The sequence below is a fragment of the Acromyrmex echinatior genome, chromosome 17 (genome assembly GCF_024713525.1).
Source record: "Acromyrmex echinatior isolate Ae372 chromosome 17, ASM2471352v2, whole genome shotgun sequence".
Taxonomy (NCBI): domain Eukaryota; kingdom Metazoa; phylum Arthropoda; class Insecta; order Hymenoptera; family Formicidae; genus Acromyrmex; species Acromyrmex echinatior.
The window spans coordinates 6,322,936-6,346,144 of NC_141868.1; the positions used below are offsets into that span (position 1 = coordinate 6,322,936).

Genomic DNA, 23,209 nt, shown 5'->3' on the forward strand with positions numbered 1-23,209 from the left:
GTTGCACCGCGGTTAGTTAAGAGTTAACCATAAGTTGTGAAACTAGGCCTCACTATTATGATATCGCCTACACCTTCAATCAAATTATGATTAACTTAATCTAAGATTAGCGATATCCGTATTATTTCGTTAGAATACACTTCGCGTGAATAGAATTAATAGTTACATTTTGTTCACCAGATAAAAAAACGAAGGATATTGTACTTACATACAGCTAGAAATTTCCCGGGCAATCACCCGCGGGCGATGACTTAACCTAACCTAACTTCTCCGCGTGACGTCAATCACAACGCCAGTGTCGCCAAGTTTCAGCAGTTTGGTTCCCAGGGTACAAAAATCATGTCCGACTTTTGCAATATGTCCACGTAGGATCCGATCCTCCCGTCCCGGAAGAAAGAACCATTCGATATAATGACTTCGTAGTCTCGAGGTGAACGTCTTTGTCAATTATCGCGTAATGATCGTAACGATACCGCGGCATTCCGAAATTCAGGGCTGTTGGAATGCCATGATGAATTTCCCACGTTTCAATCATTGCCCCGTTTACTTTCTCGCACATCGAAGCTAACGATCATAGCCGCGAGGTACACTATACATGTCACACAGCATGAAATATTTATGTGAATTATTTTTTGAAATACTTAGAAATATTTTGTATACATTTATAAAATATTTTAAAATGTCACATTAAAGTATTTCACAAAAATATTTTAGAAATGTTATACAAACATTGTAAGGAAAAGAATATTTCAAAACTTCCTGGTTGTATTTATATTTTTAAAGATATTTTATGAAAAATTTCTGAAGTATTTCAAATCTTGCAGTGAAATATTTCTGAACATTTCATTAAGACATTTCATGTTGAACTTGAACTTGAATTTTCAGAATATTCCTTAATTTTCTATCTTGCCTAACGTCTCAATTATTTTTGCTTATCTCACATGTTGAACTGTAGACACAAAGAAATTGTTAGACTTCAAATATTCTGTTTCAATGCATCTGTTTTTTATTCCTGTATTACTGAATTTTTATGTTTTACTTTTGCCAAATATCGAACATATATTTGTTTTATTTTAAGTTCTATAAATGTACTGATCCAGTTTTAGAAGACTGACCTACATAACTTAGATTGATTAACTATTGTTAACATAACTGTAATCCTCAGCCTTTGACGACTAACTGATGTGACCATGGCCAGTCCAAGAACGCGACGAGTGCTGAGTGAATTAAAGCCGAAGGACGAAAACAATGTAAGCTTGATTGAGAGCAAGATCAGAAATATATCAAGTGCTTTCTCTCTTTTTTTTTACAAAGATTAGATATTAGATACTTAGTATTTTTAAGATAAATTTCAGTCAAATGTTTAATTAAAGCAAATTTTTTAATTTAAATTTCGACTTCTATATTTTAGGTAAATGTAATTTTTGTTCTTTAGCTCAGCACTTTGCGTAGAATTGAGATATCACTCATTTGTTATAACACCATAACTCAAAGAACAAAGTTTTCTAGAAAATAAATATTTCAATGTTTTGAGTTGATATGTAGTATATTTATTTTTATTAATATGTACCTATTAAGAAAATGAAGTTAATTAGTAGCTCCTTACAACTGACTTCTTTATGATTGTCAGATTTATATATACTCTTGTGCATTTTGTAGAAATGTTTCGAATGTGGCAGCCATAATCCGCAATGGGTATCCGTGACGTATGGCATTTGGATATGCCTAGAATGCTCAGGCAAGCATCGTGGTTTAGGTGTACACTTATCGTTTGTCCGCTCTGTCTCTATGGACAAGTGGAAGGATGTAGAACTGGAAAAGATGAAGGTCGGTGGCAATAGAAACGCCCGAGAGTTCTTTGAGAATCAATCCGATTGGGATGAATCTATGTCCATCTCACAGCGTTATAATACAAAGGCGGCGGCATTGTACAGGGATAAGGTAAAGAGATTTATCGTACACTTTTATATCATTGAGTTCCTTTAGAGTTACTTCATTCGCTTAAAAATATTTTTTCTTTGCTTAGATCGCTACATTGGCGAGAGGAGAGCCTTGGAGTCCAAGCAGTTCAACAATGAAGGAGTTTCATCCTTCGACATTCATTAAAAATAAGCAAGAATATTCGTATCAGAACGACCTGTCCTCTTCTTATCAAAATATGGACTCGAATAATCTGAAGATACAGACGGAATCCTTCTTTGCAAAGAAACAGAATGAAAATGCCAATCGTCCAGAGTAAGTCTGTAGTCTGGCTTTTATTTTCTATATCAGGTATTATGATACAATATTTAATATATTATAGAACAATTAAGAGTACAAATAAATGGGAAATATAAAGATTTGAAAAACAAAAGAATGAATAAGTTTAAATATTTGAAGAGTTTATGAGAACCGAAAAATGTGATAGCATTGTAAGAATGGAAGTGTGCATTAAGAGGGAGGAGAAGTTAGGAGAAGTAATTATAATATTATCGTTTTAGTAATATCCCACCTAATCAAGGAGGTAAATATGGTGGCTTCGGTTATCAGATGGATCCACCACCCAAGAGTTCGTCTCAGGAATTATTCGACACCGCAGTATCATCATTAGCGAGTGTATGATTTTTAACGTTCACTAAATGTCTGTAATTTAAAATTAATGAATTAATTTTATTTCTTACTATTGTAGGGATGGTCAATATTCTCTTCCTCGGCGTCAAAAATAGCAAGCAAAGCTACCGAGAATGCAATCAAAATCGGAGGACTTGCGACGCAAAAGGCAAGTGTACAAATTTCGAAAAAGGTTCTCGAGAGTGTAAACTAATTAAGGATTAAAAATTAATTATTTTTTTTAAACGAGATTGAAGAACAGGATTAAAGCATTATTGTTCATTTATTTTTACCCATTCATTTATTTTCGATTGTTAGAATTGCCATGGATAAATTTATTTGAGTGTATAAACGCGAGATATATTAATTATCGTTATTATTTTTGTACATTTATTTTAATTAATTTCTCTATCAAATTTATAATTCTTATTTTGAAAACATTTTTATTTCGTTTTTCTCTGTATTAAATTATTAGGTTCGTGATGGCACATTATTAGAGGACGTAGGAGCTCAGGTCAATCATTTGGTTACAAAGGTATAAATTTTTTCGTTTGCTTTTTCTGTTCTATTACTCATTTTTTAATTGTCGTTAAAATTAAATTATTAGAAATTATTGTCATGTCATATATATATATAATATATATAGATGTCTTATTAAGAGTCAAGAAATTTAAAAAAAAATAATGCACAGGTTGGGGATATAACGAGACGGGGAGGATGGGGTGATATTGCTGGGACCAATTCAGCGGAACAACAAAGGCAATATGATTCCACAGATCGATATCAGTATTCCTCTGATACGTATCAGAATAATGATTTAATATCAAATCGCTCCAACGAAAAATCATTTCTTGTAAGAAGCTCCAGTTCAAAGTATGTATCTTCTAAGCTTCTACATATAAAATAAACTTTTATTAAATTATTAATAGATTATTATTTATTTAATAAATTATTAAGTCTGTATAAGTAAAATACAATCGATTTATTCAAAATTTATTCTTTGCTTATTTCAGAAGCAACATTTCCGCTGGAGATTCTTCCAACACCTCGAATTGCGATTGGGATTGGGACAACGATACGAAACAAACGAGCAAGACGGTAACTTCAAAGAGACAACCAAAGGCGGAGAGAAAAGAAGAATCATTGATCAATTTCGAAACGGACAATAAGGCACAACAGAATTGGAACTCGAAAGCGGAAGACGACGCCTGGGAAATATTAAATAATTAACCCTGATATCATTAGCGCGAATTAGGAAATGAGGATATCGGTATATGTTAATTTTAAAGATTATTAAACAGAATTAAAGGACAGATACATGCATTTATATGAGATGTGTTTCTTATGAAGTGACCTATTTTCCTTGTAAAATAGGATATAATTTTGTTCAATAATTCATAATATAATAAATAAGTAATAAATCATAATTATTATTAACATATTAACTGTACAATATAAAACAATAATTATATAAATATAAAATCGTAATCTATTTCCAAGTCTTACAATTCTTTCCAGGATTTCGAATATTCAAACTCCAAAAAAAAAATTAAAAAATTTGAAGAATTCAAGATTATAAATCTACAATTTCTATCATTTTACTAGATCTTTTTTAATTAATTAATTAAGACGAACAGTTTCTGCTATTTTCTTTTATCCGGCATTCCTGAAATAAATGACAATTGTTTAGCCATATCACTATAAAAATTAATCCTCAGATACCCAAGAGTTTAAAAACGTCATAACGTCGTAAATGCGAAGTCATTTAAAGATTTTTCGATTGCGTTATTGTTGTACACACTGTGTATTATAAAATAATTACAAAAACAATAAAATTTTATTTTAAAAAATGCATAAAAGTTTCATTCTATAATGAAAACACATTCGATAATACAATTATTAAACACAGATGAACAAAACGCAGTTTATACCATTGTATAAATAAATTAAATAATTAAGTGTATGAAAAAAATTATAAAATTCAGTTTGAAGTCTAATCATAAAGGCATACCATCTAAGGATTAATATAAATAAAAGAAACTAACTTTTTTCGTGTATATGTTCTTCTAATTGGCGATCTACTGTAAATATGTATTTTACTTAGATATCTCAGAAGATCCGGTTGTGTGTTTGGCCATATCTCGTCTATTATTTCTGATAATAGTTTGTGTAATACGATCGTGGAATTATATGAAAGTTGTGGTACTGGTTGATTCGTCGTCATTTTATAAAGAAACTGGTACACTTCACTGAAAATTATACATCAATTATCGTCAATTATTCAGTAATTTTATGGATTCAAAAACTGAAGTATTTGATATGAAGACTTGATTAAATAATACATGTTTTATATATATATATATATATATATATATATATATATATATATATATATATATTATTTTAAATATATACGGAGTACTCTACAGTAGATGAAACAAAAGGATTGATTCTAGATGATTAAAAAAAATAAGGTGAAAATTGAGAATAATAAAATTGCGAATTCGTCTTCATTTTTTAATCATAAATGTTTAAATATTCAAATACATGTAAAAAGTATCAAACACATATTTAGGCATTTACAAAATCTCTGCCGAAATTTTGTTATTCTTGATTTTGTAATATTCTGAATGTTTAAATATTCACATAAAAGTGCCTATAATGTAAATGTTTAAATATTTATAATTAAAAAACGGAGTCAAATTTGCGCGCATAATTTTGATATTCTTGAATTTCATCTTATTTTAATATTTAGACTTGCATACTTCTTAAATTTTGTCCTATCCGTGTTGCTAAATATTTTGTGTATATATTGGATCATCTAAAAAGTATCCGCGGTTTTTTGTCACTAGATGTATCATATATCTAGTGACAAAGTACCGCGGATACTTTTTAGATGACCCAATATATATATATATTCATTCAGTATCAATAGATTCATATATTAGCAGAATAATAGAACTAATAAAATTGTAATAAATTGTAATAAATGTGTAAATAACAGAAGATATTTTTGATCCTAGAAGGTCATCGAGCGATACAACATTAATAAGTAAATTTTACATACAAAGAAACAAACCACTCTTAATTAATGTAATACAAAACTTTTACACTTTTTATAATAAAATAGTATTAACATAAAATTTATATATACAGTACAAAACATTTCAAAATAAAAAGAAGGGTTGATGCTTTCTACATCATACCTAAAGTCACATTCTGTCTCCTTCTGAGGTAATGAATGTTGCTCATACAATGCGATGAATAACAATGCCATAGGTACATTAAAGTTGGATTCCTCAAATAAATTACTACGTAACCAACCAACTATCGAAGGTTTGTTCTTAAGGAAAGTCTCTGTCAATTCGAGCGCTGAATCCAGTTTAGATTGACGTTCGTCTATAGATGTGCCCAAAATGCTATTAAAAGGAAGATTCTGTCCGTGTTTAAAGAGATCATTCAATACTGTAATGGCGTTCTCTTTGCTACCAAAAGGAAGATTGTCTTCTTTCTTTTTACTGTTGTCATTACTTTTATTATTGTCATCTTCATTTTTCTCCATTTTAATGGTTGTTCCGCTAATAAACGATTTCTGACACACTACAGAAATACAAAAGCATACTTTGAAATTAACATGAGACTAGATTGATCTTAAAGAGAACTACCTTGAAAAAAAATGTATCAACAAAAATTCTCATATCAATCAGAATTCTGGTTATCAATATAGAATTTCTGGTTATCTCAACAAAAATGTTTGGATTACTATAAGTATCTGGATCTATATCTTTCTGATTGAATTTGAGAATTCTAATCAATACAATAAGACTTCCCAGTGCATAAATGCCAAGACTAGGTTAAGATTCTTTCCACGAGTTTTTCCTCAAATTTGCAACATACTTTTTAAAAGACAAATGCATTAAAATATGTATATATGTTTAGCTTTATCTGTTAATTATCGTGCAATTGATGTGCTGTCACAACCATAATTATAAGGTTTTTTCAATAACAAGTACCTTATTCCGTCCACAAATTGTTGTCACATAGTAAAGTTGGCAGCAACTTGTTTTTGTGTTTTAATAGCCTTGGTCCTCGTTGGCGAGGTAAACTTAGCCAGTCGCTTCTCAGACTCCTTCGCAGGAATCAAACCGAAGAGATAGAAAGAACTAGAATCAGAAAGAGCGTCAACCCCTCTTCCCCCCCCCCTCCCGCAACTCGGCAAAGAACCCCGCACACATCCAGGGCAAATCGAACCGAGCCGAGCCACTCCCGGTCAAGCCAGTTGACAGCAACTGACGGCAGTCGGCCATTCCGGACAATTGGTTTTGGTAAAAAATGATAAAAATCATACAGTAGCTAATCGTTCGTTTTATGTTTAAAGGTTGGCTGCCATGTGACATATAATTATTATTATTATTCCCCCAGGTCTATTTGTGTGCGCCGCACGAAGAAGCCAATGTTGCGTTTACTTATGTTTTTACATCGCGGTTTTTGCACATTTCTGCAAACTTCAGCCTTCAGCTTCTGGGAACGAGACGATCCCTTTTTTTCAACGGATGTTTGTGACCTCCTGTCATAAAACTGTCCAACATCGACGAGTGAGTATTTGAAACGCGAGGGAAAGAGACAAAGAATGTCTTGTTTAAATAGGTAAACGGTTTTTATTGTAAGAAATACCTGAGAGAAATTAATCTCCGATCACGTTAGAAGTTTTTCTTCATCTATCCAATTGTAAGGAAGCTTTGTTAGTAGATATTCGTTTTCTCTCAGAATTATAAAATAGCTTGTCTCAAATGGCGTGTCTCGTTTTTGACATCAATCCTTGCATAGTTGCAATTCGGACAAAGAAAAAGAGCAGAGCTGATACTAATAATTGAGATTCCCTGTGAAAATATATTCTTAAATTTGACAATCTAAAAAAGTTATATATAATATAAACTTTTTAAATCGTTAAATAATAGGAACATTTGTAATACTAATAATTAGGTAAATAATGTAAATATATATAAAATTTTTTATGTAATTATGTAATTATATTAATATTCAATGTAACTATTTCATTAAGGATATATTCTTAATAAATTTAGATATAATATACATAAATTCTGTAAACTGTTAAATATTAAATTGTTAATATTTAATAATTTCAATATTAAATATAAAAATTATTAAATATTATATATATTTTTAATATAATTATTATATTAAGGATATATTGTAAATTAATGATTATGTAAATTATATTATATTAAATATACACAATTTAGCAAATTAATAGTTATTTATATTTAAAAAAACTTCTGAGCACAATCAAATTTATTTATTATTCCAAAAATGATAACAAGTCAGAGAAATGTTTATTGTAACATGAATATGCTTTGCTTGTTTCTAGAAAGGACCGGAAGCGAGTCAGCATGCCGGAGCCTGTGAATCACCAGGTGAACGCCGCTCGTAAGACGTTCCAGACTCTCTACCAGATCTCTAAGCTGCTGAACACGAATCTTGATCCGACCACTTTGAGTATCTGTATTAGGCTGTGTGAAAACGGAGTAAATCCACATGCCCTTGCGACGGTGGTAAAGGAACTTCAACGAGAAGTCAAGGCGATGAACGACGGACAACTGGAGTCTTCCGCCAGCAAAACTAGCACAGCCAAGTGAACGCGAACAAGTATGACACTATTGTTGCCCTCCCACACTCTCTACAGAATTTATCTTGCGTTAAAAAAATATATGTTCTTGAATGTAGATAATATGTATGATATTTTATTTATTATATGAATAAACTAATAAACATGCGGTATAAACTTAACGCTTGATAGAAATAATTTGGTTTCTCTAAACAAAGTAGAAAAAAATATTTCTCGAAAATATACTTTTTGTACAAAAATAGACAAATGGAAAACATTTCAAAAATTAATCGCAAGATTACAATTCTTTTTTCGATTTCTTGGCACTTGGCTTTTTCATCGACTCGTCAATTATAATGCTTTCTCCCTGGAAAGAGACAAATGTTTCTTTTATATCTCACACGAGAAAGTTTACAAACACCCGAAGATTTCGTCAATATCATTACCTCCTTTAGTGATGGATAATATGATTGTCCATCGATCGTGACATGAGCCACTTCAGGATGCTGTAGTAAATAATTTTTACCCTCAACAGCTTGAGCTCCATCATGGAACATGAATATGAAACGTTTATTTTCAATTGGATATCTGCACAGCAAACATTTCAAATATTTTAACTAATCTTCTATTTTGGAATACTTTTAAAGTGCCTGAGCATATCTTGGGTGCAACAATGCTGTACCTTTCCATAATGATATGATTATTTTGTAGGCCAGTTTGCCAGATACGAGTCATGACATCTGCTTGCTCCTCTGAAATATTTGACTGAAGATCTACGAACATCATAACGCCTTTTCCTTTTTTCGTTGCTTTTAGCATACTCTCTGGGTTTTTTATGTCTAGCTGCAATGGATAATTAAAAATAAATGAATTTGTATATATGCATATCCTTTGTCAACAACATGAATTTTAACTTTTCATCAGCAATAGAGGTCTTTGAAAAATAGAACAAATTTATTGTACCAATTTTTAAAATAAGAAAAAATTCTTACATATTTGTCAAAACTTTAACAATGAGCTTTTCTGATGATAGAAGTTGGATTGTATTTTAGTTAATTTTTACAGATTTAAATTTAACAAAATTTACAGTAAAAAAATCAACAATGCTTTTAAAGTTACATTCCAGTAAAGGATTAAACAATGGTTTCAGATTTTCATGTAAAATGATATATTACCTTAGATATATCTAGCTTTGGAGCAGGTCGCAAATGTTCCGGCAACTCATCTGGCTCCAGAGGTTCATCGTTTGCCTAAGATATCACATTAATCAAAAAATTCGCTCGCGTTGCTTTCGTCTTATTGATATAACAGTCACACAAAGATAAAGAACGAATTTTATTTTATCTGAGAATACAATATAATGGCCATACTTCCCACTGTTCCAGCAAACGCTCTGCATCAGCGTCCGTCATGAACATCATGTCCTTGTCTTTCCATGATTTCTTTTTTCGCTCTTTAGTATCCGACGTGGACATCACCATAACAAAGAGCATAAATAAGCCCAGGACAATAAGTCTCGATTTCATTTTGCAAATAATGGAAAATCACGTCTTTAGGAATGATTTGTAATGTGATGCGCTACAAACATCACAGGCGTGTTTCTGAAAATTCGGAAGAGAGCCCTCTATTCAAATTAAATTAGCATTTTCCCTTTAATTCGAACTTTCGTTTAACAATCAAAAATCAACTAAACATTCTGTGACATTGGAATGCCACAGAATCAATCATGTTACATCAATTATAGCAAGTATTAAGGTTATGCCTATTCCGACGTTCTTCAAAATGCAATATAAGAAGAGTTTAGCTAAACACTAAAATTCGAGCAATTTGAATTTAACAACACATAAAAAATATAACAAACACAAGTAAAAACGTCGATCTATTACCTTCAGTCGCAATTCTACGATACATCAGCTACGTTCAGCAGAGAAAGCAGCTTTGCAACTGTTGTAAAATTCTTTAATATGATCGGTCTTGCCCTTAGTTCTTCTTGGATCTAAATGTATAAACCAATCATATTCAAGAATTTTCTCTGCTATCTTCATATTGCCACAGGACGCACAACGTAGCACTTCGTACCAACTATATAAATATAGAGAAAAATAAAAAATAACCAGATTTTGAAATAGGGATTTTATTTCCAGTTTAGAAATTTGGGTGCAGATCACTGCAAATTCTTTGGCACGTTCTTTGATTGGTCATTTCGTAAAATTCTTTCTTCTGATTGGTCAAGCATGCGATGCAAACAAACTTTATAAGTGCGATCTAAATGTATAAATCATATTTAAGGATTTTACAATTACAAAAGATCTGTTCGCATTGCTTGCACTTTTTGCACTCGACATCTTCGCTTTCTTTCTTTCAAAGTCAAATATATATCTATCTCATTTTAAATGCAAAAATATTTTGGGGTTTTATGCAATGACCTAAAGTTGCTTTCTCTGCTGTGAGTGCAGTTAATCAACTCTCTGGCAACGCTGCATCAAAGGTCGATTGTTTCACCTTTTGTAAATTTTATCTGTTAAGTAAATCTAGCAATCGCATGTAATTGGGTAATCTTGTTATTTACCTAACAGGTAAAATTTATCTACCAAAAAAGGTGGAACAACAGGTCTGTAAGCACGTTCTGAATACGGGCCTAAGGGTGAAATCACACGGTACGGAAAATGACTGCGGAATAGAGAATGCATCATAGAAGCAACCAATCGGCGTTCTTCTGCGTTATTTCGAATAGCGCTAATTGATTGTTTCAATGATGTGATTTCACCCTAATGGCTTCTGCACACTGGCCGCGGAAATGCTTGCTGCGCGGCAAAATGTGATGCGGTAGCCAATAAGCTTACAGCTTCTAATGTGTTCATTGGCTACCGCGTCTCATTTTGTCGCACGGCAAGCATTTCTGCGTCCAGTGTGCAGGAGCCATAAGTTTCGAGATACACTATCGACCCCCAGCCTATTAGCAAATTTGTTCAAAAATAATTATTGGACAAGAAAAATGAAGTTGCGAACGTGACAGGCGTAAACAATATCGCCTTGCTGGTTGGCTGTCAGTCCTGTACTGCCTGCAGTCGATGACGGTGGCGAATTGCGGCGAACTATATTCTGTATGCAGTATACGAGGACTTCAAGTCCAGGTCCAGGCGGTCCAAGTTAAACTTCAGACTTTAAAGTCCCATTGTGCTCTGTGCCATGCGATGTTATGTCGTTTGTTGTCGCAAGCCTGGTGAATGTTGAATGCCGATGCGACGCACTTCTCTCAAAAGGGAAAAACAAAAGCGTCCGTTGTGCGCGTATTTATGTACACGAGCAAGTATGCATTCCGGCTATCCCGCCTTATCTCCTCGTCCTGACTCGCGATCGCAAGACTAGTATAACCTCCAAGCGGTACGGTTTACGCAACTCACTTAGGACTACAATGTATCTTTCTTGGGGAACGATGATTGCGGTTCTGTGAATTTACTTATTTAGAACGAGAAACAATAAATACAAATGTAAACAAATTGTTCTCCTCAATAATAATGACGTTATTTACCAGTGAAAGCTGTCAGTAATTAGGATTTTAATGACGCTAATTTACGCATTGGCAAATTTCACTTGTAGAAATATTATATACTACCATCATATATACTATATTATATACTACCATATATTAAAATAGATTACACCATACATGAACTTATTAATATTTGAAATATGTTATATAAACATATATGTATATATATATATGTGTGTGTATGTGTGTGTGTATGTATGTATATGCATGCACATACATGCATATGTTAATAGGCCTGGAGCTGGAGGTTGACTGTTTATCTTAGGCTCAGTTATGTACTTTGAGATGAAAATTATAAAAGTGAATAAATTCATTAAATATTAGCCAATGAAATTGTAAATGTTTAGTGGTTTGTCCACTTTTATAATTTTAATTTTGTTTCAAGATACATTCTGTGCTGCTTGCCTTTTTTGCATTGTTTTCTTTTTCTTTTCAATGATTTAATATATATTTAATAGTTATAATATATATTTAATAATTATAATATATATTGAAATGCAAAAATTTTCGGGGATTTTAAACATCACAAATAGAGAGACCTTCTGTTTAAATTAATATTTAAAACAGTTGAATATACTACTTTTAATTAATCATATATTTAATATATATTAAATTAATTTAAATAATTAATATTTATCACAATAGGACTTATTATTTATATATATTAATATATAAATATATATACAGTTATACATACATAAATTTTATAAAAATTAAGTATTTTGTGTGTGTGTGTGTGTGTGTGTGTGTGTGTACAATAAATATACATTAACATTTAACTAAAATTTAAATACATTTAAATATATTTTAATTAACACGCTTGTTGACCTTTGCGTATTTTTATAGATATCAACATGATTGTTCAACAACACTAGTCGAATTGAGTTATCCTTGGGAATGTCGGTCACCAGCGAGCCATATGGTGGGGAAGTGGTGTCTCAAGGAATAATCACTAAATTTAATTTTATGGAGAATGAATTAAAACACGCACCTCCATTAAATCATGACAATATCAAAGAAAATCTGGTAAAGAATTAGATAACTTTGATGTCTGTTTTTTTTTATAGCTGAACTGGTGTATACTTAATGTAAAATAGATGTATGTTAAGTTTGGTGAAAACAAAAAGTTTTAGTGTAGCCCAGTGCAGCAATAAAAGATAAATCTTTGAATTGAAGTCAATCAATTCCACTGTATTTATAAGATTCCTATCTATTTTTTATAGACTGTCAATGAAGAGATAATTGTGAGTGCTAATGGACATTTGTCAGGTAAAGTCGATTGTCAGACCCAGTCTGTGTACTTTGAAGAAGATCTAGAAACTTGCGACGATACACCTGCTAGATTTGACGAATCCATAGATATTGTTCCATTATCAGACGATTCGTCGATTACCGAGAAGTGGGACTGTGAAAATGTTGAGGTACCTGTTTCAAAGGTACACATTCAAAAATCGGATACTTAATCGATAAGTATTATACTTGTGCTTAGCAGCAAATTGTTTTACACAAACAATAGAATTAAAGAACTTCAGCCAAGTAAGGTTTTAATTCTTAAATATTAAATACTATATCAAGATAAACGATGAAATTATCCCTCCCCTATATTTTGATGGGCTTTGGATATGTAGTGCATCATAAAAAAAAATATATATATATATATATACATACATATTTTTTTATTTGTTTACCTTAAAGTAAACAGTTTAGATGTCGCAAAGCAACCTCTCGAAAATAATGGATTTTTCATTTTCAAAGAATATCTTTAAAGCTATCAGGTATAAGAAAAAATATTTTATGTAAAAGTTTTTTATTCAAAAGTTCTGGTATTTTATACTTCTTTAGATTATTAAAACGGTGTATCCTCCTCCTTCTCAGTCCTATTGAGCGTGATGACTTCTCTCATATGCCTGTGATGCGCACGCTGGTTGTACAGTCACATAGAACCTACAGTTTAATGTCGTCGATTTCGAACGATGATTTATTAGAGAAGTGCTCTTAGCAAGGATACTCTCGGTTTGCCATTGCCTTCTGAGAGGAGCTACGAGCATTCGAAAACATTTTTCGGTTCTGTCTGGAATTGAATCCGGGATCTCTGACATAGCAGTCTCGTGCGCTGCCTGCTACACCACGCTCGCCCTAAAAAATGATGTATATATTCACTTTTTTCGAAAATACCAAATTTTTTAATTTACTGCTCATTCTCCAAGGTTGTTTCAACCTCTAAACTTTTAGATAAGCAGATAAAAAAATATGGGTCTATTTTTTGTTCTATAATATACTCAAAGCTCATAAAAATCAGTGAGGGATAGTTTCAAGGATTCTCCTGTAAGTCGTTAAGAAGTTATATCAAATGGTGGAAATATTACAATGATATGAAATATGTCATATGCTTTTATTCAATTGTAGCATTTATGTAAGAATTATTACATATATATAAATACAATATACAGGAAGATGAGATTGAGGATGATGAAGATGACGAGGAAACGATTGCAACTTTCGTCACTGCAGCGGGACAACAGTTGGCTCTCTATGCCGTGGAAGATTCGGACGAGATATTTGCTGTCGCCGTTTACGATGAATCCGACGAACCTCCGACTAACTTTCAGTTTCTTATGAAGTAAGTCAATGAGGAAAATAAATTCATCCAGTCTCAGTTAAAAACTTTGATATTTAAAATCTATAGGCGAGCGGTTTACCCCCATTTTCAGTTCACTAATCGACCAATCAACGTTCTAAACTGACTGAAAATGATTTAATTCGATTCCTCATATTATTCAGAAAAACATTTATATACACTTTATTTTTTTATGTGGTCGTTGAATAATTATAAACAATTTCTTGTTTAAAAAATTTAAACTTCGAATAAAAATTCCGAAAAAAATTCCATGAGATTAATTGGATTAAAATGAACATTTTTATCTATGAGACTTTTTTGTTTAAATCAATAGTTTTTGAAGTAAAAAATGTACTAAACTTGAAAAATGACTATTTTTAAGATTTTTTTTTCTCAGAAACGAGTCATCCAATCAGTATGAACAAAAAACGAAAGCGCATCTACGGCCTTATATAATAAAATTTTCACTGTCAGTAACAGTATCAAAATAAAATTCTTGTTTTAGTTTAAGATTGGTCGAATATTTCCGTTTTTTTATTCATACTGATCGAGGAATCGAATTAAATTATTTTCAGCCAATAAAATGTTGATTGGTCAGTTAGTGCACTTTTTTAAGCGATTTTTTGGAGGGTAAATCGCTCACCTACTAATTTTTAACATTTTTTCAGCATAGAAAAAAATGATTTCAATTAGGTGATTAAATTGTAATCCCCTGTCTTTTTACTTGTCTTTTATGCGTCTTTTTACTGTCTTTACTGTCTTTTTACTATCTTTTATACGTAGATTAGAACTACAACTATGGCTGTAATTACAGATCAGACGTGGAACGTTTAATAGGCGAAGGTGCCGTTCGAACGGTGAAAAAACCATCGCAGATGAAAAAACGAGTGTTTACTGCCAAACCACCGATGCTTTGTCGTAAGGAAGAAGCGAACGACAAGACTTCTATCTGCGACGCATCAGTCAACAATGAGAAGAATATTGCGCAAGAGGATGGTAGCAGAATAGTACATAATTATGAAACTTACCAAAACTGTAGCGACAAGATTAATTTAGAGTCTAGTGATAGTGTTCACACAATTGTCGACGAACCGGATATTACATATCTCATGATGAACGACAGTTTTGTCAATATCGGTATGTATATAAATGAATGTAAAATGATAGTAGTTTTCTTTAATAAAACGAAATGTGTGTGGTGATGATCAATCAGGCGTCACCAATGTAAAAGTAATAAAATTAATTATTCTGAATTTTTGATGCATAATTTATTCTGTAGAATTTCAATCTATTCGAAGAAAGTATTGTTCATGTATTATATAATGAAGCTATCAGTAATTTGAAGTGACAATTCTAATTATATCTAATAAATATCATTTGAATAAATACAAATATAAGCAATTAATATATAACATGATAACTTACGAAGATAATATTTGTTCTTTTTACACAATATATATAAGAAATTTATTTTTATTTAAAATATAAAATAACATTTTTTTTATAATATAAAAATTTTATATTATACAATTAAATTTTATTATATAAGATCAACTTTTATGATACTATTAATACTTATAATAAGTTAGTACTTAATAGATATTTATAAAATAATATATAAAGTCTGAGAAATGCATCTTTTTAGCCGAACAATCAGATGAATGTGAAGATAACATTGAATTCGAGGACGAATTGGTCGAGCATTCAACAGTACAATACATCCTTTTAGAAGCCGATCATGAATCGGAATCGGAGTTAACGTTTGATGACATTCAGGCGACGTTGCAGAATATGAAGATTTCTCGCGAGAAATCGTTGGAAACAAACGACAAAAAATCGGACAAGTTGCAAGATGATTACTCAAGTATCCAGCAAGACTCGCGTGAATCTTCGATAAAGGAAGAATCATCGTTTAGTGAAGATGTAGATGCATTTGAGTTGTATATGTCACCGCAGTCAACGATCGACCGAACATGCGTTTCCGTCTCGGAGGACGATCGACAGCGATTGATCGATACGTTGACCGACTCACCACCGTCAACAACGAAGATTACTTCGCAGACGCCACTGAAAGTTAAACGTTCACGTAAGCAACAATTGATTTCAGTGGATCGTGATGACGGAGAGATAATTATTCAGCCAGCATCGATGATGAATGATGAATCGATCGGTAAGAAGCGCACGACTCGCCGACGTCGATTGCCGATACGTGTCGCCATGGCTAACCGAAAGGGGATCAAGGGGACGAGGCGAATTAAACGGCCGAAGCGGCGAAAGGTGAATGTACATAGAAGCGTAAATTAAAATTAAAAAGAAATTAAAAAACGAATAACGGTGCAGTAATTAGTATGCAAAGATTTTCTTTGAAAAAATATATTTACTCCATATAAAGATTATATGTTTCGCGGGTTTTCTCCATAATATTACTTTCATTGGAGATTTGATTTTTCCGAGGGATATAATTATGGAGTAAATAAATATAGTTTTCAAAGGAAATCTTCGCGCTGTTATATCTTCATTTAATTTTGATTCAATATTAAGGGTTTTTACAAATTTATTTTTTGTTAAATTAAGATTCTTCTTGGAAATTTCAATATTTCAATTTGCAAAGTTAAATTTTTCAAGTTAGTGTCATTAATTCTTTAATACTTATTAATTGTTTTCGTTCAGCTATTCTACGATTATGATTAATTAGAAATTACAAAATTAAAGTTATTGAAGCTTTTCAGAGAGTAAGAGTTGACACAAAATAATCTAAATACATTAACATTTTTAAGCATCAACAAATCTTTATAACGACAAGTTTTCTAATGTGTCAAAAATTATAGGTCGTAGAAGTAATCGATCTGGACGTTGACGAAGAAGAGCAGCAGACGACGCGCAACGTGGTGGAGATCACTCTAGATGACAATAAAGACAAATGTTCTAGCGACAAAGAGAACGAAATTATCATGGTGAGGGATTCGGATTCCAGTAGCAGTGATCACGAAGAAAACGAGAAGACTGAATGGGCCAGTGGCCGTTTGACGCTCAATGGCGAGACACGGTGCGAGTATTGTTCTAGGAATTTTCGGTACCGACGTACTCTCAATATGCATCTTCTGGTTTGCCAGAAAGTGCCAACGAATGCTCTCAATCTCGACAAAGGAAAACCGAAAGGCAAAATAAATAAGAAAATTAACAAGCAATTTACTTGTAAGATCTGCCAGGAGAAGTTTGATGCGGTCGTTGTCTTGGCGCGTCATGTTCGCTTAGTACACGTGCCGAGAAAGAAAAACGAGTTGAGCCTGTCCTCAGAAAAGTATGCGAATCCATATTTTTTTCTGATACACTTGAATCACTTGTTATATATCATTTTATACAAATTCAATATTTAGTTTTTTTTTTTAATTTCTCATTCTTTATTCGACAGATCTTCGAGTAAATCCTTGAGATCGATTCGAGAGAAAGAACCAAATTCAACGGAAGAAGAGGAATCGGATGATGAAGACGACACGACAGAGAAAGAACTCAGTATGCTTGCCAGAGTGAAGAGAAAACGAAAACAAAGAAATAACTACTCGGAGTCGAAAAAGCTCGATTGTGCAGAATGTGGCCGGTGGTTTCCAAGTACTACTCTATTAAATGCGCATAGCTTGCAACATGGCATTAAGAGATCAGGTATATGTGTTAAAAATATGTGTTAAGATCGAAATTAAAAAAACGTAATTATTAGACGTAATTAATTTGTCGAAGCTCAATATAAGACCGAATGAGAAATATTCTTTAACGTATTGTTATAATTTTTATTTTCTTAAAGTTGTATGTACATGTATATATTTGCAATGTGCATGATTTAATATTTTTCTGTATGTATAAATTTATATTTAATGAATTCAAAATTTTATTATATAATACTACATTTATATATATATATATATATATATATATATATATATTAATATATACATAAATATATATACATAAATATACATCTATACACATATATATATATATATATATATATATATATAAATTGGCTCGTTTCTTAATAAAATTAGATATTGAATTAAAATATTGCGGTCTGTACGTGACAAGCAACGAGTGAGATATAAGTAAATTTGGTACCAGTAATCCGATTCTGCAATGACTTATTAACGACAGTGTCGTTATATTGCGCAAATATTATGCATAGAAAAAAAACTTGCGCAACGACGACATAATGATAATGAACTGAGTTACAGATTCGGAGCATTGATACCTATGTTGTTTTGTTTGTAGAACAACTACGCAAGTGCCACATCTGCAAGAAGTATATAAAATCCAGGTTACTATTTTTACGACATTTGAGAATGCACAACGATACACAACGCACTTCTGGTAGCTCATCCAAAATGGTGCGGCGGAAGCTACGCGGTCGGCCAAGCACGCGTAAAATCACATCTCCCCGAAAACGGGGTCGGCCGAGAAAGTTCTGATCTTTTTCGCTCGTTCGTAACATGTATAATATTATGTTAATATCGCTTGGAGTTCGTTAATATATTTTATTTTTTCTTTTCCAAAAATGACAATTGATAACATCTCTTTTATTATTAAAACATTACCTTGAATGTAAACAGCGAGTAATGTCATGTTTATATATCTCTTTCGTCGATTTATGTTTGAAAATTACCAGAAAATCAAAAGAGACAAATATATAAATTTTTATTTTTTTAATTTTTAAATTTTATGAAATCTTGCGATTATAATTTGCGATGAGTAACATTTTCAAAAAACTTTTAAATCTTAAAACTTCAAAATTTCGAAATCATTTATTGAAAAATCAAAAGAGATTTCAATTTCAATATTGCTTTTGGAAGAATTAAAAAAATTTTATTACTGATGAGATGTAAATTAAAAGGAAGATTTCTTTTTGATAATATTCTCATAAAAAAATTAATTTCTGTATAAATTTCTAGCTACAATCTGTTACTCCAAGGGACTTATAGACACTCCAGGATCTCATTGATCTCTTGTTGACATCCATAAAGTGCTCCAGTGGATTTTTGTAAATAAAACGACACGATTTGTTAGAAATCCGACAATGCAATTTATATATATATATATACATATATTACATAATACATATAATTTATATATATATGTATATATAAATTGTATAATATATATAAAAAACATATACTAACTAATTAATAGGAAAAATACGCTGATAAAACCTAAGGCCGTGTGTATAAACAATACAATTGTATTGACACATTGTATTGACTTTCGTCTATACAATAAAATGATGAAACAAGGCTGTGGATCATAGATCCTGAAATAAGTCTGTTCTTTTCAATTGTACATGTTATATTATTTCTTTTCTGCACTTAAAATATGCAAAGCGACAATTTAAATTATATTAATTATATCAATTTAAATTTTAAGTTATTTCGTATATTATAATTTTTTTACTAGAAAATATTTTTCTCCGAAATAAAATTTCGACAATACACATATAGGATAATTGAACAGAACTTTGTGAAATTCTATTTTTTCCTGCTTATTGTCAGATTTGCATTAAAAAAAAAACAGAAAATATTAAACAAAACATGCACCTAAAAAAAGACATACTGCTAAAGTATAAAGTCGAATGCATCATGAGATTGAAAGAAATTAAATGAATAATGTTTAAAAAAATACAATTATTGTGTTTATAGTAAAATAATAAAACAGTCACTTCGAGAATATCTACAATACATTTTATATAGAGCACACGATTAACGTGATACTATATAAATACGTTGAAACATTTTTTCATTAGCTAATTAACAAAATTCATTTTTCTAATGTGTGATCAATCAAATGCTTCAAAACATTTATAATAAGACTTTGCATACATACATCACAATAAAAGTTAATTTCCCAAAAAATATGGAATCTGGCTTTTTCAAGGAAGCTCGTCTAGTACGGTTTTATTTTTGTCTTTTTCCAGGTTATTCTATCCTCATAAAATTGAATAACAATCTGAGGACACTTGGTATTGGCTTCACTGGCGGACACCATGTCAACTGCATCTGTTCCTTTCCTGCGCAAAAAAAATTATTAGGGATGCATTGGATCATAAAATTATCAGATATCGGATATTCGAAAAGAATGTAACATTGTATATACAGGAGGACAATTTTTCGAGTTGGATATCTGATATTTTCTGGATACTCGACTGAATTCTGGGACAATGTCTTAAAAAAAAACTAGAGAAAAAATTGTAACTTTAGAACAAGATACAAGATATTATAGCATGAATATACATATACTTATTTATAAAACATTTATATAATAAAAAATCAGTAATCAAAATCAATAATATAAAATTTTAACCGAATATATTTTCGGATATTAATGATATTCGGTCGGATAGTAAAAGTGTCGGATAATATCGGATACTGGATACTTTTTGGATATCTGGTGCATCCCTAAAAATTATCCTTATTCATCAGCCGGTTTCAAACATTTTAAAAATGCACCAGTTTAAATTCTTTGTCTACATTTTATAAATACGTATTAAACACTAGAAATAGATGTATGAACACAAATGAGTGCAGAGGGTCACATTCAATCAAGACGAGTCTTGGTGCCTAAATAATATTTTTTGTATACATTTTTACAATTTTCAGTTGAAGTGAAGTACACGTCGATTATTTATAGATCTTGACATACAATTGTAGATTAAAGCTAAAAAAACAAAAAAGAATTCAACTCCTATAAGATTCTATTCGGTAAACATCTTAATATCAGAAAACGGAAAAATAGAGAGTTGATCTTTATCCCCCCCCCCCCTTCGCGCATTGTCATGATTAAATTTTGCAGAATTATTGTCACGTTCTATAACCTGTTTCTATGTTTCCAGTTTTCCTCTACTTATGATGTGCTTGTTGTGGACACCCTAAACATCCCAATCCTGGACTGTCCTCGCCAGCAGATGACACCTTCGTGCTGCAACTGCGGAAAAGAGCACCTTCCCTACTCCCCCAAGTGCCCAGTATATGTGTGGCAGAAGCAGATTTATACCTATACGATTACTGAAATTATTTCATACTTTGAGACTCGTTCTAAATTTGATAATGTTCTCAAGTCCTTCTCCCTTCATCCTCTCAATCCTAAGGAGTTTCTTAATTAAAGTTGGAAATGAGCATTAGTGGTCTCTAAGCTTCACAAGCTATGCGATCTCATTTAGAGTACCTGTAGGGATAACTATCTGCGCGTCCACTTTCCGGTCGCTATGATTTTTCTTTGCATGTGGTCCTACCATCGCGTCTTGAACTGTTCTTATACTCTTCCGGACTACAGACACTCATTTCACTCTCACCTGTCCTACACTTCATTTTCTTCCTAATGCTTCTCTTGATATTCTCGATCAGCTTCCCAAACAATGCGATCAGTCCGCCTTTGTTCAAACTTTTTACACCGATTCTATAGTATTTTATAATCGATGGTTCAAAAACTGATAATAACACTTATGTAGGAGCTGCTATGTCTGTTCCCCTCAACTTTAGGTTGAGCTCGTGTACAAACTTTCTTCCTACATGTCGACCTTTTCGAAGCTTTCGCTATTTACAATGCGATTCTTGTCTCTCGACCTCCACATGACGTCTACCACTATTGTCACTGATTCCATAAGTGCCGTAACCGCACTAACAATTATCTTATCCCCTTATTAGAACACATCTAGAAGAGGCCAAGAATGCAGGCATGCGGGTTCAATTCATCTGGGTCCCTTCCCATTACGGCATAGCTAGAAACGAAAAAGTCAACAATCTCTGGCTAAGAGAGCCATTCGCCAAGGCATCGAATCGAATTTAAAAATTTCATATACGATCGGATCTTTTCGCCGTTATTAAGCATAACGTTAATAAGAACTTTTATCGATATCTTGAAAGTGTTTCTAATATTAAAAGTACCTACTTACTTTGATAACATATTTCTAAAATCCGCCAAACCTTGGTACTTTCACAAAAAAATTTCCAGAGAAGCGATTGTTATGCTTAACCAGCTGCGATGTAATCATTACAGCCTTAATTTTAGTCTCTATCGCAAAAATTTAACTGATGATTCCTCATGTGCGTGTGGATTTCCCCTACAGGATATTCTGCATAACATCATTTACGAGTGTCCTGATACCTTCTCTAAAGCCCTACCTTCGGCAGTTCATCATCGATCGCATGTCAAACGAACTGCCACTCTAAATTTATACAAACTATTTCGAACTCTTCGGAATACTTTTGTCGATTGATTCTTATTATATTATAGTTTTAGTAAAGTTTGCAATAAACCAATAAATTTTGATTCGGTATCTCTTTTCGAGACGGTTGCGCAATATCTTGTCTCCCCGCTCCTATCCTAAGCTATGTTCAGATTCCCACATATTTTTACATATTTTATATATAAAGTTATATATGATATAAAAAAACATTAAAAATATAAAAATATAAATAAAATTAAACTTTTGAATATCTTATCTTTATACACACCTTTCATACATTGGTTGAAGGTACAACACTCCCTTGTCAGAGCTGATACAACATGGGTATTTACCTTTGATAAAAATTCAATTTTCTGTCTAATGTTAAAAAAAAATGTACAAAAGATAATAATTTAAATCTTCAAAAAAATATATGTTAGTATCAATACTTGAAAGAATATTTTAGAATTTTTGAATTTTCAGATATCAAAATATAACTTGCACAAGAAAAAATGTCAAAATTGATCAAAGGTACATCTTTCCCTATTATGAAAATGCATCATTCGGCTTGATCTTATTGCTTGATTTTGCTCAAGTTCTATTTCCTTTTTTTTATTTCAAAGT

General features: G+C 31.7%; 5 protein-coding genes across 14 annotated transcripts; 3 read left to right on the forward strand and 2 right to left on the reverse strand.

Moving 5' to 3' along the window:
• The first annotated feature begins 269 nt into the window (after positions 1-269).
• ArfGAP1 (ADP-ribosylation factor GTPase-activating protein 1) lies at positions 270-3,916 on the forward strand. 3 transcript variants are annotated; one of them, XM_011054804.2, is made up of 9 exons: positions 270-430; positions 1,166-1,250; positions 1,660-1,941; positions 2,027-2,235; positions 2,481-2,595; positions 2,669-2,758; positions 3,065-3,124; positions 3,281-3,462; positions 3,603-3,916. In XM_011054804.2, exons 2-9 carry the CDS (start codon positions 1,191-1,193, stop codon positions 3,817-3,819), a joined length of 1,215 nt encoding a protein of 404 aa, XP_011053106.1. In that variant the 5' UTR covers positions 270-430; positions 1,166-1,190; the 3' UTR covers positions 3,820-3,916. The 3 variants fall into 3 exon arrangements, with proteins under 3 accessions (XP_011053106.1, XP_011053108.1, XP_011053107.1); XM_011054805.2 differs by lacking the exon at positions 270-430 and adding an exon at positions 443-584; XM_011054806.2 differs by lacking the exon at positions 3,065-3,124.
• Positions 2,486-6,754, reverse strand: LOC105145330 (uncharacterized). Of its 3 annotated transcripts, none has more exons than XM_087415242.1 (4): positions 6,603-6,754; positions 5,796-6,189; positions 4,635-4,838; positions 2,486-2,622 (listed from the first exon to the last, which is right to left on the reverse strand). In XM_087415242.1, exons 2-4 carry the CDS (start codon positions 6,149-6,151, stop codon positions 2,556-2,558), a joined length of 627 nt encoding a protein of 208 aa, XP_087271368.1. In that variant the 5' UTR covers positions 6,152-6,189; positions 6,603-6,754; the 3' UTR covers positions 2,486-2,555. The 3 variants fall into 3 exon arrangements, with proteins under 3 accessions (XP_087271368.1, XP_011053105.2, XP_011053104.2); XM_011054803.2 differs by lacking the exon at positions 2,486-2,622 and adding an exon at positions 4,000-4,255 and having other exon boundaries at positions 4,690-4,838; positions 6,603-6,752; XM_011054802.2 differs by lacking the exon at positions 2,486-2,622 and adding an exon at positions 4,000-4,255 and having other exon boundaries at positions 6,603-6,752.
• A 1,130-nt stretch (positions 6,755-7,884) lies between these two features.
• boca (LDLR chaperone boca) lies at positions 7,885-10,261 on the reverse strand. The gene is made up of 6 exons (XM_011054800.2): positions 10,102-10,261; positions 9,586-9,816; positions 9,391-9,465; positions 8,898-9,058; positions 8,662-8,803; positions 7,885-8,582 (listed from the first exon to the last, which is right to left on the reverse strand). The coding sequence occupies exons 2-6, from the start codon at positions 9,739-9,741 to the stop codon at positions 8,514-8,516; spliced, it is 603 nt and encodes a 200-aa protein (XP_011053102.1). The 5' UTR covers positions 9,742-9,816; positions 10,102-10,261; the 3' UTR covers positions 7,885-8,513.
• LOC105145329 (mitotic-spindle organizing protein 1) lies at positions 8,001-8,397 on the forward strand. The gene has a single exon (XM_011054801.2). It carries the CDS (start codon positions 8,001-8,003, stop codon positions 8,244-8,246), a length of 246 nt encoding a protein of 81 aa, XP_011053103.1. The 3' UTR covers positions 8,247-8,397.
• Positions 10,262-11,213: 952 nt separating the features above from the next.
• LOC105145323 (Zinc finger protein 384) lies at positions 11,214-19,870 on the forward strand. 6 transcript variants are annotated; one of them, XM_087415240.1, is made up of 10 exons: positions 11,236-11,599; positions 12,615-12,794; positions 12,992-13,204; positions 14,219-14,388; positions 15,200-15,522; positions 16,031-16,662; positions 17,214-17,686; positions 17,798-18,045; positions 18,646-18,854; positions 19,323-19,870. In XM_087415240.1, exons 2-9 carry the CDS (start codon positions 12,666-12,668, stop codon positions 18,840-18,842), a joined length of 2,385 nt encoding a protein of 794 aa, XP_087271366.1. In that variant the 5' UTR covers positions 11,236-11,599; positions 12,615-12,665; the 3' UTR covers positions 18,843-18,854; positions 19,323-19,870. The 6 variants fall into 6 exon arrangements, with proteins under 6 accessions (XP_011053095.2, XP_087271366.1, XP_087271365.1 ...); XM_011054793.2 differs by having other exon boundaries at positions 11,214-11,349; positions 18,646-19,707; XM_087415239.1 differs by having other exon boundaries at positions 11,236-11,706; positions 18,646-19,707.
• The last annotated feature ends 3,339 nt before the right edge of the window (positions 19,871-23,209 follow it).